The sequence below is a fragment of the Octodon degus genome, unplaced genomic scaffold, assembly GCF_000260255.1.
Source record: "Octodon degus isolate 3935 unplaced genomic scaffold, OctDeg1.0 scaffold00063, whole genome shotgun sequence".
Lineage (NCBI taxonomy): Eukaryota > Metazoa > Chordata > Mammalia > Rodentia > Octodontidae > Octodon > Octodon degus.
In genome coordinates, this window is record NW_004524639.1 from 1,039,371 (window position 1) to 1,059,113 (window position 19,743).

General features: G+C 38.3%; 1 protein-coding gene across 6 annotated transcripts in view; it reads left to right on the forward strand.

Annotated features, from left to right (window-relative positions):
- Fam122b (family with sequence similarity 122B) overlaps nucleotides 1–9,088 on the forward strand; it is a 25,285-nt gene extending 16,197 nt beyond the window's left edge. For 4 of the 6 annotated variants that reach the window (XM_023718869.1, XM_023718870.1, XM_023718872.1 and 1 more), the window contains 2 exons: nucleotides 6,961–7,081; nucleotides 7,840–7,925. In XM_023718869.1, coding sequence (XP_023574637.1) covers nucleotides 6,961–7,081 — 121 coding nt within the window. In that variant the 3' untranslated portion in view covers nucleotides 7,840–7,925. Of the gene's footprint in view, nucleotides 1–6,960; nucleotides 7,082–7,839 lie in introns of all 6 variants that reach the window. The other 2 variants (XM_023718871.1, XM_004634476.2) reach the window with 1 other exon arrangement.
- Nucleotides 9,089–19,743: the final 10,655 nt, after the last annotated feature.

The window sequence follows — 19,743 nt, forward strand, 5'->3', positions numbered from 1 at the left end:
CCAATGCTGATTTTTTTTTTTTTTTTTTTTTTTTTTTTTTTTTTTTTTTTTTTTTTTGTTTTTTTTTTATTCATTTTAGTAAGAATAAAATAGCAATGAAACAGTTTCAAAACAGGTTAGTAGGACAGTTACAATAATTAATACATTGCATATTGTTCTCTTCATAGTATTCAGAGGACAAAATGTCTCTGATATTTTGTTTAAACAATATTAGTACAAACGTTTCTTCTCATTGAACTAAGAGAGAGTAGCTGTATATTTATCCTAATGATCTTGTATATACCTATACTTTTTCACTGAAAAATGGTCCTTTATTTATATCCCCTTTTTGTTTTGTTTTGTCAGAGATCAGTGTTCCATTGCTGTTAGAGAAGCTGCATTTGGAGAAGTCTTTAAAAGACCTTTTCATACTTGATACCAGTCCAAATATTGTAGGCACTTGAATTCAGCAAAATAACCTGATATAGGCCAACAGTCCATAATAGTAGTGAGTTACCAGCACAACTGGCAATTGTCCGAAGTTGTTGACTTGAGCCTTTTACAGCTCAGCATATTAACATAGCTTTACTTTTTATACTTCATGTTTACACTTTTCTGCTGGATGGTTAAGACCAAGTTAAAGCAACACCTATATAACCAAAAATGTAATTTTTGCCATCTCATAAGTTCAGTCAAATCCCCTCAGGATTTACCCCAGAACGACGTACAGCACCTTGTGGATCTTTTGTCAGTGTCAGCCATCGGGATGAGTCATGGCCATTGCTTGACCAATTTGCTCTCTGTGAAAGCCTGAGAGACTTTTTTCTCTCTAGGTGACTCTCCTTAGGCACACTGTACACATCGATCACTTTCCTCTGTGGCCCCATAATCTCTTGAACAGAAAATTTGGGACACCACTTAGTTACAGGATGTCACAGCACAGGTTCTCTTATGTCCTGAGTCCTCACTGTCCTTGAAGGGCTAGGGCCAAAATATTGGCTGTCTTTTTAACCCATCTATATGTCTAATTTTTGGTCTGCAAGCTTTAGTTGTCAAACATCTAGAAGAGAAGCTTACTGATACTATTATCCTATAACAGAGGCAGTTAAGCTTAACATCACTATCTGTCTGAATATCACAAATCTTAGGCATAAAATGAAACTGCTATTTTTCAACTACCAGGGATGTTCTCAAATTTAAATCCATATAGAATGTTTAAAAAAAGTTACACATTTTTGCACAGATATTTAGAAATCGAACCATATTCATTATTGTAGCAGTACAATCCTGCTACATTTTGTTTTTCTTGTCCCTTGTTTACTTTTGTGCAAAAATTTTAAGTTAGTAAAAAACAAATTGATTTCTGCAATCATAGCATGGATGAACAATTCTTTCAACCTAGCAATTTTGGCTATGTAAGTGTAGGACGACAATAGCAGAAGATCATGTTAATTAGAGGTGGAACAGTAATTTCAGTCTGTTCTCCTAGCTGAAAAGCATGTGAAACTATCATTCCTGTATTAAGCAGTAAATGTAATGTTTCCACTCTGGAAATAAGTAAAGCTTGTTTTTATTTTATATTTTTTACTACATAAAAATTTTAAAATCATTGCCAGCCAAATCTGGGGAATATCACCAACCAAAACGCAGGAACTATGTGCTTCTGTCTTTGGTCTTTGGGGACATCCCGCATTAGAGCACACCTTCAAGAAGCACACTTGGGCATGGTCCTTGGGTTCTTTTTGCATGTTGGGAGCTCGTACTCTGCTCCTCAGTCCGTATGTATCTGCAGCATGCTGTATCAAAGGAGCTTTCAGGAGCCTGGCCCTGAAGATTATTTAATAATAGTTTATTTTGCCTAAATTAAGGAAAAATTTGACCTATGAATTTCCTTGCCCAGTGCATCAATCTTTTTTTTCTTTTCTTTTCTTTTTTCTTTTTTCTTTTTTTTTTCTTTTCTTTTTTTTTTTTTTTTTTTGGGGGAACCAGGGATTGAACTCATGCCCTTGAATTTGCCAGGCAAGTGCTTATTCTACTGAACTATCTCCCTGGCCCCAATCTGTTTTTGTTTGTTCGATTTTTTTTCTTTGAGACAGGATCTCCCTGTGTAGTTCAAGCTGGCCTCAAACTCACTGTGCAGCCCAAGCTGGTCTTGAACTCATGACAATCCTCCTGAGTTCTGGGATTACATGTGTGCCACCACACCTGACTAGTGCATCAGTCTTAACACAGTGATTTATTTTTACTTTTTTTTTGAGATAGGGTCTCACTATATACTTCACACTAGTCTTGATTTCACTTTGTGTCCCAGGCTGGCCTTGAGCTCATGGTGATCCTCCTGCCTCAGCTCCTGAGTTCTGGAATGACAGACATACACTACCATGCCTGGCAGGGCTATATATTTTTACATTTTGTATTAGATTTATCTTACTGGTTCTTGAGTACTAACATTTTTAATGCCATATGGGTCATCATCATTAATATATGAAAGTTCTAAGAAAATAAGTTTTAATCATGATTTATTAATTGAAACATATACTACTGTAGAGATGTTTATATGGTCAGTTTAAACATCTGTGCTAATACACAAACGTTCCTCTTGATGAGATAACTGGCTGGGCTGGTGAGATGGCTCAGTGGTCTAAAGCACCTACTTAGAACAAGCTTCGCAAAGCACAGGGACCACGGTTCAATCCCCCAGCACCACATGTCAGCCAGCCCCTCCCCCTGGTGGGCTGAGCTGGCCACACACACACACACACACACACACACACACACGCACATAAATAAATAAATTAAATAAAAGTACATTTTAAAAAAAAATAAAAAAAGAGATAACTGACAATGATCAGATTAAAATATGTGAGCTGAAAACCTTGGGTGGTATTTGGAGTGGTAATGCTGCTGGGTTTTCTAATGTAGGAGAGCAGAGACAGAAATCATATGTTCTAGTTCAGCTCTTAAGAAGGGGTGTTGGGATGCCCAGAACTTCACCTTCTGCTGTAGCTAGTGTCGAGTGTATTACCCGTCTGCCATTCATCTAATAGAAACCCACTTATTGGGCAGAGAAGGTGCATGAGCTCAGGAAAATAGGTGATTGTGTGCATCACATGGGACATCCTAGTTATGCCCTTAGAATATGTTAACGATTGGCTTGCTTATTCCCTCTTAGTTTTTCTACACCAAGCGTACTACTTGCACAATCAGGGTACTTCGGATTCTGTGGTCCTTCTATTGCCTCAATCTGGCTATTTAGTGCCTAGAATGAATCAGTTCCCTTTGATTCAGGTACTCTTATGTCCACTGTCAGTTGCCTAAGTCCTTTGATTTTTCTCCAGTCATCAGCCAGTAGCTGGAAATAAGGCTCATTAGCACTTTGACCAGAGCTTAAGCAACAATGAGAAGAGAGGAGTTCAAATCAGAACAGATTTTGTTGCTGTTAGAAGCTCTGGCATAAGATTTAATACTGGTCAGTCTGAAAATTTGTAGTCATCTCCTGTGGCTTACAGAATTTATGTAAGTCTTACTTTATATGGCTAAGAACTAGGTGACTTATGATCTGTAGTTGCTGATTCCATGCCACTAGGTGGTCAGGCCAGATTTATTAGAACAGAAACTAGATTTTAGTTTAGTAAAAATGTCTACGTAAAACTGTACTAAGTCCTGCATCTAAGTTGCATTGGAGTGTAAACATAAGTATGCTAACTTTTTGTTAACAAAATTATATATACATAATAATAGGAAATTTTTTAATAAAATATTTAGGTTTTTAAATAATTTTTGTTAATTTCTTCATTAGCTTATTTCTTTTTTTTTTACATATTTGGTGCAGGGTCTGCAGGGTGCACAGGGTCTCACTATGTAGATCAGACTCATAATGATTCTCCTGTTTTCAGCCTCCCAAGAGCTGGGATTACAGGCATATGCCACCACGCCCTGTCTCAGTCACCATCTCAATGCTTCCCAAGGGCGGATCAGCACGGCACACTGGGATGGAACTTGGCCCTGCGCTCTGCCTAAGCAGGCGCTTTAGTCCACTGAGCTATATGGCCAACCCTAGCTTATTTCTTTTAAGATGATCGATATTATGTTAGTAGAAAAATTTCAGCACAAGAGTCATATTTTATGTTTTTGAATGAATTCAAAATTGACCCCAGCAAGCACCTCTTAATCCAAATGGAATCTTTTAACCCAGGGCTCACCATCAGTCTGGTAGTTGGAATAAAGAATTCTTTATTTATATTCAGATTATCTGCACAGTAGCCATATTTTCATCTAAGCCTGTTTTTTCCTGCCAAGTGTGTGTCCTTCAGCTGCCCAGCCGCTATGTGCTTTAAGAAAGTAAATTCATTTTAATATTAGTCTAGGCAAAAAGCTGCAGGAGGAAAAGTCCCGTACGTTCCAAGGGCAAATAGAAAGGTCTTTTGATTTTCCAGAGTCTTGGATTATCTGTACAAGTCTCAGTAGTTTAAATAATTTATATTTTAGACCTATTTTGCCACTTGTTTGAACACATTTCAGAGCCAACTACATTTTCCAAACTTCTTACTTAAAAGTCATATTATTAATGATGCATTTGACAGCAGTGAGTATGATGTAGGATTAGTGTGGAATATACTATTTCCATTTTTTACTTTTACTTTTCCAATTCCTATTTGTAGTCTATCTCCATCTAAAAACCCACAACCAGGGACTGGAGAGATGGCTCAGTAGAATAAGCACTTCCCTGGCAAGCGCAAGGACCAGAGTTCAATCCCCAGTTCTGAAAAAAAAAAAGCCCCACAAGCAATAGAAACAAATGCCAATGGGGCATGGGAGTACACCTAAGTGGTAGAGCACTTGTCTAGCATGTTGAAGGCCCTCGGTTTGATCCTCGGCATTGCAAACAAGTAAAACAAGAGGAAAAAAATTATATTTTAAACAATAGTAGAGAATTGAAAAGGGGGATTTTATTTCACTTAAGGGTTGTATATGGCCCATAGTCTTGTAGATGTATCATAGGTTATATAACACCAGAAGTACATTAACTTGGAAATTCATAAAATGTCAATATTAGAGACTCATAGAGCATTTATTCTTTTTAATTTCTTAAAATTATTTATTTATTTATTTGGTACAGGGTCTCGCTACGCAGCTCAGACTCACTCATAGTGATCCTCCTGTTTGCAGCCTCCCCAGGGCCGGGATTACAGGCGTGCACCACCATGCCCAGTTTTGGTGGTCAGCATGGTGTGCCCAGGGTTTCTGGGGCCAGCACGGCATGCAGTACTAGGGACTGAAGCCAGGTTCTTGTACTTTCCAGGCAGGCACTTAGAGCACCAAGCTATGTCCCCAGCCCCTCATGGTACATTTAGACACTGTATTTAGACCATGTATAGAACAAAATGGACTTTTACAAATGCATCGAGAGGCCACCCTTAAACGGGAACCTGTATGTTTGTTTGTTTTTTTGGTAGTAAGAATCAAACTCAGGACCTTGTGCTTGTCAGGCAGGTAATCGTGCCACTGAACTTCTAGTTCATCATTCCTTTTGTAATTTTACCCTTTTTTTCTATTTAAAAAAGAAAGTTTGTGCAGGTTTTTAAGCTGCCTGACTACCTCTCCCGCTTTGTTTCTTACTATGTTTGCTTTACTCCTTTGATTACGGCCGCACTGGCCTGCTTTTGATTTCCTGAACTGGCCTTGCTTCCTCCCAAGCCTTCCCTAGCCAGTGCCTACTCATCTTTCACATTACAGTCATGTAGCATCTCTGAGCAGTCCTTTTCCCAGTTCTCCAGGTTAAGTCAGTTGACCCGTATGTTAGACCTTGTATCTTTTTTTATTATTTGTATTATAAATTACATTTAGTAGCATGATTACTTAAATGTCTGTCTTCTGCACTGCTCTCTACACTCCACGAGAGCAGGGACCATACTTGTCTTTCACACTATTGTCCCTGTAATATCTAACATACTTTGTGCACTGGGGAGCATTCAGTAAATATTAGCATACAGAAATGACCGAGTTCAGGACACACAGCAAAGGGCCTGTGTATTGGATCAGCGGCAATCAAAGCCAGAAGGGTAGTTTGATGCCAAATTGTGAAGGCTTCAGTGCTGAAGTTGAAAGCCAAATTTATGAGGCAGGCAGTGGGTTGCTGGGAGCAGTGAGCAGCACCTGGGCTGGCTGGGGAAGTTAGCCCCAGAGAAGAGGCACTTGATGTCCAGAGCAATTTGCATGAAAGAGTCTGAACACAGGCAGGTACTAGGTTTAAGGAGGCAGAGTGGACAGGGTAGAGGGCACACATTTTAGAAGCTTACCTGGAGAATAAAATGAGAGATCAAAGAGAAGTCTTCTAGAGACAGCAGGGTACCCTTTGTGATTTGACAGCAGGAAGAAAGGAAATAGCGTAAGAAATTCAAAAAAAGAAAATAATATGAAAACCTTATGATTAGAGGGAAAAATCAGAATAAACAATGCATTAGATTTGAAGGTCTCTTGAGAATGACCAAGCAGTCAATTCTAAGACACTCGAAAGATTTTGTTTTAGGATAGAGGCACTGGGAAGCAGTATGCCTGGTGGCAACCTTCACCCAGTCCCAAAAGTGGGTACCTAAATAGATAACCATCCCTCTTACTTCAAGCCTGATGGTAAGAAGACAAATTAGTTATGGATAGAAGTCGTTAGGGCAGGTCAAGGAACCTGTCATCAGAACCATGGCACGTCAGGAGGAGGAGGAGGAGGAGTTACGTGTGTTTCACAGCACTACATCTCTAGGGCAGGGACACTCAGGTGATACAAAACCAAGTGTTTGGGGTTTTATCATTTCATAATTCCATAGATATCGCAACATAGTGCATTCTGTTCGTTGCTGTTGCTTTTATGCTTCTTATTATTTACAAATGCTCTACCAATGTGTGAGTCCTTGAAACTGTGTTGTTGCATGTTATGTTTACCCTAATAGATGCATTTGCTTATAATTCTTTTTGCTTTGTCCTCAGTCCAGATGTTATGGATTGCAGTAGTAACAGCAGTGCCTTGTCCTCAGACTCACTGGCTACAGGCAGCGCTCCTGCAGAATCTTCAGTAGCATGCTCCAATTCATGCACTCCGTTCATCTAGGTGGATGATCTCTCACCCAAGTGACTTACCCATTTCTGATTGCGTGTTTTAACTGCTGTTTCCCACATAAAACATTCTGGGAGGAAAGCAGAGAGCTTTGATCCCTAGTGAGGATTGAAGTCTGACAGATGTCACCCATTCTAACGCTGTTGTTTTGGGCATGTCCTCCCTCTAAATTTCAATTTTGTGAGCTTACTAATGTCTGGTTTTGCTTTTGTCATTTTGTATCTAATGACTAAATCTCACATACTAATTTTTTATCGCATAGAGAATTTTTTCCATCTTAACACCTCAGTAAGCACCTATTTTCCAATCTCTGTGTTTAAGAAAGTCACTCATGTGTACTTTCTATAATGGTTCTTTCGCCCAGCAGTGATACAACAGAGTTGATCAGAAATTCTCTTGCTTGAGAGATTTTTTTTTTGTTCTTTGTGAACTACATACTTTCTCATCTCTTTGTTCCATAGTGATGTACAAATTGCTTTTGATTATATTAATGTTTTACTTTTCTGCATTGGCTTAAAGTCCATCATTTTGTTTCCCTTCCCTGGTTGAGCACATGTAGCTGCTTCCATCACTGCCCTGATTGCTTCCTTGTGTTGGAGGGTATGAAGTGAGCATTGGTATAACATCAAGAATGTAACTGAACTTGCAGGATTAGTCACTGTGGGTCCTTACGACTTTGATACTACATTTGATCTTTCTCACCCCAGGCCTGTATCCCTAAGGAATACATAAAATATTGTTGATGTTTCTAGGTGGTGTTACCAAGGAGAAGAAATTCCTGCCTTGACCAGATGTGTGGAGCACCTGCAAATGAATGAATAATGCTCTTTACACAAACCACTGTGTACAAAAGCAGGCGTCCACGGAGCTGTCAGTATTTCTGGTGGTATCCTGAGGCCTCACATGCCTTGGGTACATTCTCATGCTGGGAGGGATTTATATTATAATGTCACATGGAAAATGGAAGCTTTGTGTGGTTGCCATATATTGTTTTAGTTGCTGCTTTGTTCTGATTCCTTTTTATTATGGGATTTGTCTGTTTTGTTGTGTGGTGACTGGTGTTTCAGTTCTTGTGTTGCCCTCCGAGTGAGAATCCAGTTCTTACTCATGCTATGTTATAGTACAGGCAGTTTACTATCTATATGGAAGCTTTTAGGAGTCAAAAGAATCAATGTTAGTGTGCATTCTGCTTTAAGGAAGCTGCTTGAGCCATACACAGCATACACACTAGTAAACATGAAATACCAAATGTTATTTAATTTTTAAGAGAGAAGTCTCCTGAATGAATCACTTAAGAAATCTTGAGTATAATCTAATGTTACGTTAGTGTGCTATTTCTTTCACTACGTAGGTGTCTGTTCTGATAAGTTTCTTTTAGTACTTGGACTTTGTGTATGGAATGTCTACTTAATATGCTCATTTACACACTAAGATTACAATATTCCATTTTAAGTAGATGTAAGGAACAGAAACTGCTGCACTCATGTCTTTTGGAGGAAAGATCCATGGACTGCAAAATGATGTGCTTTGGAGGCACTTAGAGACTGGTAACAGTTTGAAGGGAAACCCGTTCTCTTTCCATTATTAGAGAACATCATTTGGCTTGCAGTGTGGTAATTCTGTTACAGAACCAGACATGTCCTTTCTTTTAAATTATGATCAGCACCATAACAGCCCTCACTGACTTTAGTTCATGGGTTGTTGTGCCTGTGCAAAGTGCATAACCTGTCAAGCCTGACATATATGCTTCTGTTAGGAAAATTGCCCCCTCGTGTGCTATTTTAAAGGAAAATTTCTTTGATGGTATTCAGTGTATCTATTCTGTTTGTAAAAGGACCATGCTAAGATGTTTTTGCCCCTATAATGATGGTTTTATCTTTCAGGAGATTTGTCTGCTTTCACTCTTTCTTCTTTGCCTTAAAGGGACATTTGTAGGTTCTAAATTAGGACTTTTAAGAGATAATCATTGAAATGTGATGATCTTTGATTTATTTTACAAGTCCAGTGGTAGGGTAGAACCTGGGGAAGAAATCGTTTCAGTGGGCTGACTACCAGGAGGCAGGATAATTCACTTTGTTTAAACCAAGGTTCATTTTTATTAGTTACTGTTCCGATGGGCTAGAGGCTGGACATAGTGGTACATGCCTGTAATCCCAGCTACTCAGCAGGCTGAGGCAGGAGGATCACAAAAAGTTTAAGACTAGCCTGGGCAGGGGGAGTAAATCTGTGGTAGAACACTTGCCTATCTTGTGCGAGGCTCTGGTCCAGTCTCTAATAGCAAACTTAATAAGTATATAAAGAAATGAACTAGAAAGTTAAGTTTGTGCAAAAATTGTTCTGAGATAGAGAAGAGATATGCTAGCCCACAGATGAGCTTTGTTACCAGTACCCCTTTATTTTTATATGAAGTCTAATATTTGAAAACTAATTGTTATAAAGTAAAATTCTTTCTTCCTATTCTAATATTATATCATATATTTCAAGTTTCTATTTAAAAATAAGTATAAAAATAATAAATTAGAAAAATCCTCTAGATACTGTTTTAGCTTGATATATTTAATCACTGTTTCATATTAGCTTTTGGAATAACAGTTTTGTGAAATGCTGGCCTTGTGTAATCTTAGAATGCAGTTAATAAAGTATATACATGCATAAAATACATTGTAATGTCTGCCTCGTTTGTTCTTTTATATTTCTTTAATTCTTTTTTTTTTCTTTCTTTCTTTTTTTTTTGGCAGAACCGGGGATTGAACTCAGGCCCTTGTGCTTGCCAGGGAAGCTTTTATTCTACTGAGCCATCTCCCCGGTCCCCAGTTTCTTTAATTCTTAATAGTTGTCATTTTCTACCTTCATATCCCAGTTGCTCATTCTCTGTAAGGGCAGGTCAAGTTGTATGTGGAAGCATTATCAGGAGCACAAAAGAGCTGATAGCGGGGCCAGGGGGATGGCTCAGTGGAATAAGTGCTTCCCTGGCAAGTGAAAGGGCCTGAGTTCAAGTCCCGGTTCCACCAAAAAATAAATAAATAAATGAAATAAAATTTCTGTGGCCATCATTAAAAAAAAAAAAGAGCTCATAGTTACACTGAAGACTCAAAGAGAAATCTGCACGTCATCTGTCAAACAGCATTAGCTTGCAGAATTTGACCGTTTAGAAGGTTTTTGCTAGGGTCACACACATTTCTTACTAGCTTTCAATTTGATTTGTTCCATATTTTTCACATATTTATAAATCTCTAAATTATTTCAGGATGAGATGGGGTAGTTAAACATGCAAAAATAAAACTTTTTATGACTCAGGTTATAAATGCTCCATTTTATTTTTAGTTTTTTATGTTAATTTCATATTTACAAAAATATTGCAAAAATAGCCTAAAGTACTTTCATATATTCTTCACCTACGTCTTCTAATTGTTATCATTTAACCACATTTAAAAAATTCTCTGTGTGCGATTATTCCACTGAGCCTCTCCCTGGCTCCTAATAATAAGTTCTGATCCATGTGATAAGTTGCAGACAAAACACTTCACTGCCCTTGAATGCCTCAGTATGAATTTTCTAAAGACAAGGACATTCTTTTTTTATTTTTTTATTGAGAAATAAATATGAATGAGACAGTTTCACAGCTGATTAATTGGACAGTTTTGATAATTAATACACTGTACATTGTTATCTTCTTAGTGGTTATCCATAGTACAAGAAGCAGACAGGATATTCTGTCCAAACACTGTTAGTACACCTCTTCTCATTGAGTTAAGCGAAAGTAGCTGTAAATTTATCTTAACTATTTCGTATATATAAATACAAAATGATTTTTCCTTTGTATCCTTTTTTTATTGTCTGTCAGAGATTAATATTCTATTGGCATCTAAATACTGTAGGTGTTTGAATTGAACTAAACAATCTAACACTGTCTAGCCGTCTATAATATTAGTGGGTTATCCTCAGAAGTTATTGACTTGAGCCTTTTACAGCTCATCATATTAATACAGATTTACTTTATATACCTCGTTTTTATACTTTTCTGCTGGATGGTTAAGACCAAGCTATAGCAAGACCTATATAACAAGAAATGTAACTTTTGTCTCTGATAAGTTCAGCCAAGTACTCTCAGGATTTATCCTGTAGCCCTGTACCACCCTTTGTACATGCTTTTGTCAGTGTCAGCCATGAGGATAAGTCAAGGCCATTGCTTGACCAATTTGCTCTCTGTGAAAGCCTGAGAAAGTGTTTTTTCTCTGCATGTGACTCTCCCCAGGCACACTATACTTCATCAAACACATTTCTCTGTGGCTCCATAATCTTCTTGATCAGAAAATTTGGAGCACAACTGAGTTACATGTTGTTACAGTACAGGTTCTCCTATGAAGGACATTCTAAGTATCCACATTGCAACTATCAAAATCAATAAATTGGGACAAGGAGATGGCTCTGTGGAATAAGCACTTCCCTGGCAAGTGCAAGAGCCTGAGTTCAATCCCCAGTTCCACCAAAAAAAAAACCAATTAAGAAATTAATATTGATATAAAAGTGCTATCACATGTACAGACTCATTCCAGTTTGACTATGATCCCAGTAAGGCTTTTATTAGCAAATAAAATTTCCTGTCCAGGATTGATCCAGATTCTGCATAATTAGGTGTCTAGTTTTCTCCAGTGTGGAATTCCCTGTCATTCTTTTTGTAATCCTCAGTTTTGAAAAGTATCAGCCAGGTATATTGTAAAATGTTCCTGAAATGGGGTCTGGTTCCTCCTGAGGAAATTCAGGCTGTGCATTTGGGTCTGATACACAGAAGTGATGCTGTGTTCTCTGTGTGGCATTTCATGATATGTGTGGTGTCTTTGTCCTGTTTTTATTGCTGATGACTTTGATCTCTGGTGTCTCCCATATGTCTCCACTGTACATTTCTTATCCACATAGGAATTAATAAAGTATCTTGTGAGAAGATACTTCAGAGAGCGTATAGTGTATTTCCTCTTCCATCTTGTAGTATCCATTGATTTTTCTTGCCCAGTGGTATTCTGATGATTACCTAATAGTGACAATGTAATTCTATCACTCCTCTTATGTATTAGTCAGTAACCTACAATAAACAACTCTCATCCACCATGTACTGCATCTGTATGGACTCATGGAATCCTGTTTCAGGTGGAAGGGTTTCTTTTGTTTTGTTTTTTGTATTTTAGGGAAGGGTCTACAGGGTGTTCAGGGTCTCACTATGTAGATTGGACTCATAGTGATGCACCTGTTTACAGTCTCCCAAGAGCTGGGATTACAGGCTCATGCCACCAAGCCCAGTATCAATCGCAGTCTGAGAGGGCCCCAGGGGTGGGGCCAACAGAGCAGTCCCAGGGATTGAACCCCTGGCCCTGTGCCTGCTTGCAGGCGCTTTAATCTGCTGAGCTATTTGGCCAACCCCCTCAGGTGGTAGGTTTTAATTCATGACCATAACTATTTTGATATTCAGTTTCTGTCTGTGTCCTATCATCTGGGGGCAGCTTACTTTCTGGCACAAGACCTCTCCCCTTGATACTTTTCATGCCCTAGGCTTAGAATCTGTCATTTCTCTGAAAGATGCCTAATTCCTTTTAATAGAGAAGGGGATTTAAAAAAACAAGGCACAAGTACAAGGTATGATCTTGCTACTGGTGCATCTTTATTTACAGAGCTTTGCAGCATACAGGAAGTACATGTGTGAATATACGTAAACCGTGTAAGTATGTGCACACATATCTGTTGATGGAAACCATGCACTCAAGCTAGTACTTTTGATTCCAACGTAACTGATCTTAGGGTTTGTTGCAGTGTCGTCATGAACATTTGTAACTTCACACTCAGACCTCTAGGAGGAGCATCAGGCTTTGTCTTCCAGACGGTCCTGAGGAAAACTTGTGCAAGGAGTCTTAGTTAAGGAATCCTCCCTCGGCAATAATTATTAATATATGCCTAATATTTACCTTTTGTCTCTGGCATGAAATACTGGTTTCCTGTTTATGACAGTGATTTGAAGTTCTCCCCTGAAGTAAATTTAGCATATAACATTTAAATTTATATTTTAAAAATATAGCAGAAGAAAAGTGAGTTAAAGAAACAATTATATTAACAATGAGTTATATGTACATATGGCCCACATCTTGGAAATAAATAAATACATATATATATATATATATATATATATATATATATATATACATACATATATACACACATATTTACATATATGAACATCAATCCAAGAAGATATTGAGTTACACTGGTGTGTGGAACTGTTGTAAAGAAGTTCAAAACTTCCATCTGTGTGGAACACTCTTGGGGTTCCTCTTTGGAATCTCTTTCTGAGGCTCTCATTCTTCTGTGAAGTGTGATAAGAGACGGCCGGTATCTTAAGTCCCCTTGCTTGTCCTGCAGGGAAAAGGGCCTTAAGACCCCTTCAGATCTGGTTTACTTGCTTATCTGTTTGACTAAGCTATCTGAAATCAGAATGTATACCTCAGAGAAAGTTTCCAGTCTGGTTTCCCAAAGCCTTCTGCTGTGGGTGAAAGAATTTTTCTGGTCTAACTCCTCTGCATTTTTATCTCCCCCCAGGACCTGTGGGTTAAGGTCAAGAATTTTAGGATTTGTAATCTTGACCCATGTATATGTTCACCTCAGATACAAAATTAACTTCCAGAGCAGAGCTTTACTTTTCTTTATTGTGTTTCTTCTTTACTTTTAAGAAGAAACAATTATCATAATAAAAACATGTCCAGCCTTATAGAAGTATTCAAAGTGAAAAAGACTTCTCTCCCCACAGCCATAATAAAAAAAAATTGATTTGTGGCCCTAATCACCTTTTTCTATACATATGTAAATGTATCTGTAATAGATGTACATTTTAGAACTTTCATGTGGTCCTGGGGATTGAAACAAGGGCTCATGTGTACTGAGTATGAACACTACTACTGAGTTGTGCTCCCAGACCCTTACAAATTTTATGAAGTATAACATACGAAAAATGTACAGCCTGGAGAAATGGGCATGGTGACACACACGTGTAACCCCAGCATTAGGAAGCTGAAGTATGAGGATCACAGGTTTGAGGTCAGCCTGGGCTACATAGGCAGTTTCAGGCCAGCCTGGCTTCAAAGACTCTGTCTCCAAAATGCAACTTGAATTATCATATAATGTATGTTAAATGGAAAGTTCGGTGTGACTTACATGATGATTGTATAACATCTACATAATGTGTTTATTAACTACTCTTCTAAAGAGTACATGCTGCCTGGCAAGCACAGGATCCTGAGTCCAATCCCCAGTACTGCAAAAAAAAAAAAAATGCTGGAAGTGGATGTTAGGGAGTGCCTCAGAAGTCTGAGAATGTTCTGTGTAGATGTGTGTTGTGGTTACATGGGATTTTCAGTTTATGATAATTCCTTGAGAGTGAATGACTGGAAGTGAACATTAGAAGTTGCTTGAAGGGCTGGTGAGATGGCTCAGTGGTCTAAAGCACCTACTTAGAACAAGCTTAGCAAAGCACAGGGACCACGGTTCAATCCCCCAGCACCACATGCCAGCCAGCCCCGCCCCCTGGTGGGCTGAGCTGGCCACACACACACACACACACACAAATAAATAAATGAATTTTTTAAAAAAGATGCAACCATGATAAATAATTTAAAAAAAAAGAAGTTGCTTAAAGAATTCTGGAATGTTCTATGTAATCTCAGTGGTAATTTTATTCAGATTGTGATCATGATTAGAGAGTAACTGGATATGGTAAGTTTTTCACCAGTTATCAAATGTTCTATGCTGAGCTAGGTGTTGACTTATGGATTTATTTTTTTAGGAACTGCATAGTATTCCTTCCTGTGAACATTCTATAATTAAGTCCTCAATTGATGGCCATTTAGGTTCTGTATAATTTTAGTATACGCAGGTATACATTCCTGTATATTTATCTTTGTCTGATTCTGTATTTCTGTAGGATTCTTGGAAGTGATAAATTGTTGGACATAAGGGTGTATATTTTATTCACTATTTTCCTTTTAGGAAGGTAAGGTGAGTTCTATATAAAAATTCAAATAGTATAAAGGGAATATAGGGAAATATCAATCTTCCTCTTATCCTCTACCCCTAGTCTCCTCAAATCCCTCCTCAAAAGCAGCCTGTGTTATTACCTATGGTAGGTTCCTGCAGAAATAGCATATACATGGAATATACATTTTCATTTTCTTCTTCTTTTTTTCTAATTTTATTTATTTATTTATTTATTTGTGTGTGTGTGTGTGTGTGTGTGTGTGTGTGTGTGGCCAGCTCAGCCCACCAGGGGGCGGGGCTGGCTGATGTGTGGTGCTTAGGGATTGAACCGTGGTCCCTGTGCTTTGCTAAGCTTGTTCTAGGTAGGTGCTTTAGACCACTGAGCCATCTCACCAGCCCCTTCATTTTCTTCTTAGTGAGACATGGTCTCACTATGTAATACAGGCTGCTCCTGAATTTGCTTATATAGCCCAGGCTGCCCTTGAAGTCATAGCAATCCTCCTGCCTCAGTCTCCTGAGTGCTGGAATTACAGACATTCACCACCATGCCTGGCCTACCCAGAGTTCTTGATCAGACCTATGCTACACCACAAATGCCCTTGAGGAATGTTTCGTAAGCAAATAGGGCTCCCCCAAGTGCTGGGATTACAGACATGTGCCACCACACCCAGCCTACATTTATGTATTTTTTTATGTGTTTCACTGTTGCAGGGTCTCACTACACAGCTTGGACTAGTGGTGATCCTCCTGCTTTCAGCATCTTCAGAGTTGAGATTACAGACATACATCACTATGCTGCCGCCCGGACTGTGGCTGGCTCAGCTTGCCCTGGGGGTGCGGCTGGCACAGCATGTGGTGCTGGAGATTGAAGGGTGGTCCCCTGCGCTTGGTTAAGCTCACCTATGCAGGTGCTTTAGTCTGCTGAGCTATTTTGCTGGCCCCATTTATGTATTTCTGTAGGCACTGCTTCAATTCATGTTTCCAAGCAACCATGATTGTACCTACTTATAATTTCACCTACAGAATATAAGAGTTCTTGTTCTCTGAGAGATACAAGGATTCTGAAAAGACTTCAGTGAAAAGAACAGATTTCATTCTTTGGAAATATGTGCACATGCTTCAAAACCTGAAGTTACAAAAGGTCTCCCTCCCACCTTTCCACAGCCACCACAGCCCCCATCCCCTAAAGCAACTGATTGCAAAGTATATCCTTACAAAGAAAGTTTGCATATGCAAAACATTATAGCTATATATTCTTTTTCCAAGATATTATGCAACTAGTAGTATATTTGTATGAATGGTTACAGTGAAACCTTCCCATTGTTTACCCCTCAGAATCACGACAAAATACAAGTTGTTCCTTTTTCTCATGAGTCTGTGGGTAAGCAGGACAGTTTTGCTGGTCAGACACAGCTGGTTGTAGCCCATCTGCTGGTAAGTCAGTTGGGGATCAGTTTGTCCACGATGGTTTCAGCTGGGATTATCCAGCACTGCTCTCCAGGGATCTCAGCCTCAGCTGCCTACTACTCTACTCTGTCTTACAGTGATGTCAGGGTTCCACAAGAACAGCAGCACATGAGGGCTGAGGAGGCCTGGTCTCTTGGCACTGGCACAGCATCATTTCTGCCCTGTTCTTTCTAACTAAAGCAAATCACACAGCTAGGCCACATTCAGGAGATGTCATAAGCTGCAGTCACAGAGCAAGGTTTGTGCCTTTAGAAAGGGGGAAGCACTGAGACCACTGTCCCCAGCAAACACAGTGCTGTGGGTAATGTATGCTTCTTACCTAATGCTATATCTTCACAGTGATTTCATATACTCTAGGAAGAGCTGCATCAGGTTTTTTTGAGTCCTCATTTTCATCATCCCCTATTGAAGGAAATTAATATTGCCCCCAATCTTTTGCTGCTACCTAACAATGCTGTAATAAGTAACAGTGAATATATGTCACATAAATTCCTAGAAGTAAAATGACTAGGTCAAAGACTCTGTGCATTATAATTTTGATCCATAATTTCATATTTAATTGTATTTTAAAAAGCGCAAATCCTAGAGAAAAGTTGAAAAATGTACAAACACCCATATACTTCACCAACATTAAATACTTGTTAATATTTGTGCACATTTTTATTCTCCTTATATGTGTATATATCAAATGTATGTACACATAAATTTTAAATACTTTTTTTTTAACTCAGGCCCTTGTGCTTGCCAAGGAAGTGCTTATCCACTGAGCCATCTCCCCGGCCCCCATAAATTTTATAAACATTTAAAAGTAAGTTTCACATCAAGAGTTGAAACACAGACAATTTTTAGCCTATGTTTCCTAAAATAAGGTCATTTGCCTACAGAATCTCAATTGTATTAGCGCAACTAAGAACTTTAACATTCAGAGGGAATGGGGAAAAGAGATATATATCTATGTTTGTAAGCAGGATGGTTTGGACAACTGTAGTATGGATTTCTGCTAGTCTGTGGAAAGGAGAAGTTGGTGCTTAATTTGATTTGACTCCTTTTTTCAATTCTTTTATCTTTTTTTCTTCTTAATTTCTTTTCTTTTTCTTCAAATTTTACATGCATATATCTGGCAATACTAACAACTAATTTGAAGACAACACTAGGCAATACAACAAATACTGTGAAATTCATATTATTTTGTTTAGTGAAATTCTGTGTCATTTGTAATTTTTCTGTTTTAATACTCTTTTGTACTCTCCTTAAAAAATAAAATTCAAAAAAAGATGAAATTTTAGGGGCCAGGGAGATGGCTTAGTAGAATAAACACTTCCCTGGCAAGCGCAATTAACCACTAGGAAGAATGTATGCAATGTGTTAATTATTGAAACTGTCCTACCAATTTGGTTTAAAACTGTCTCATTGCTATTTGTTTCTCAATAAAATTACGGAAAAAAATTTAAAAAATAAAAAAGAGATAGACAGATATTAAACAAACAAGCATGTGAAGGGCCTGAGTTCAATATCCAGTCCCGCCAAAAAAAAAAAAAAAAAAAAAAAAAAAAGAAAGAAAGAAAGGAAAGGAAAAGAAATTTTAAGAATCACAAGATGTTTAATTCACAGGCTATATTCAGAGATCCACATTGTTCCAATAATTTGTTTTAGAGCTTCTTTTTTCAATAAAGTATCCAAAGTCAGGATCAACCAGTATGCAAATATGTTTGCTTTTCTCTGGTTTTCTTTCAAATAGAGCAGTTTTCCAGTTTTGAAGAAATACTCTTTGTGAAGAGTACAGGTCAATCCTCTTGTATAATATCCTGTAATTTGGTTTGTGACATTGTATCCTCTTGATGAGATTCAGGTTAAATATTTTTGACACATCAGGAGGTACATGATGTCGATTTATCTCATTGCTGATGCCAAGTTTGATCATTTGGTGAAGATAATATTCTTCATATTTCTCTATTATAAAGGTAAATTTTTCTTTTTGGTATTAATATTGAATTAATATTTAAAAGGTTAAGTATGGGCTAGCTGTGGTGGGGCATGCCTGTAATCCCAGCTATTCAGGTAATTGAGGCAGGAGGATGGCAAATTTGAGGCCAGCCTGGGAAACTTAGACACTGTCTCACAATAAAGTTGAAGAAGAGTTGGGGATGTAGCTTGAATCTTCAAGGGTAGAGTACTTGCCAAGGACGTGCAGGGCCCTAGGTTCCATCCCCAGTACCACCAAAACAAAACAAAACCAAAGAAAACAAAACATAGTAAAGTCCACTCCTTAATATCTTTCACCCAATAGTTTTATCATCCATTATGACTGTATCTGAATCATTTTTTTTTGGCCTTCTTAGCCCCCCCTGCGGGTAGGGCTGGCAAGGCATGTGGTGCCAGGGATTGAATCACGGACCACTGTGCCTGCCTAAGCTTGCCTGAGCTATCTTACAGGCCCCATGAATCAGTTTTTAATAGGGAGGCAAGTCAGGAAACGGGCAAATGAAATGAACAGATATTTCACAGAGAAGAAATCCAAATGGCCAACAAATAAATGAAAAAAAAGTTCAATGTCTTTGTTGCATGCATGGCATTCCTTAGAGAATTACAAATTAAAACAATGCTAAGATTCCATCTTACTCCACAAAGAATAGAAATCATCAAGAAATCAAAAAGTAAAAATTCTGGTGAGACTGGTAAAAAAGGAGCTCTACTTCATTGTCGGTGGAAATATAAACCAATACAACATTATGGAAATCAGCATGGAAGGTTCTCAAAGAACTAAAATTAGAAATCCCATAAGACCCAATTACCCACCTTCTTAGTATTTTGCCCAAAGAGCTTAGGACATCATCGTGCAGCAATTCATGTATATCAAATGGCTATAGAACACAGGTCATTTAGGACAGGGCCTACCGGGTCTCACTATGAAGATCGGACTCATAGTTATCCTCCTGTTTTCAGCCTGCAGCATAATTCATAATGCTACATCCTGGAAGCAGTCTGTATACCATCAACAGATGACTGGAGGGGCCAGGGAGATAGCTGAGTCTGTCTATCTATCTATCTATCTATCTATCTATCTATCTATCTATCTATAATGGAATACTACTCTGCTATAAATAATGACAGATTTGAAACATTTGTAGGAAAATGGATGTCCCTGGAGTGAAATAAAGCAGACACATCAGGGTTGG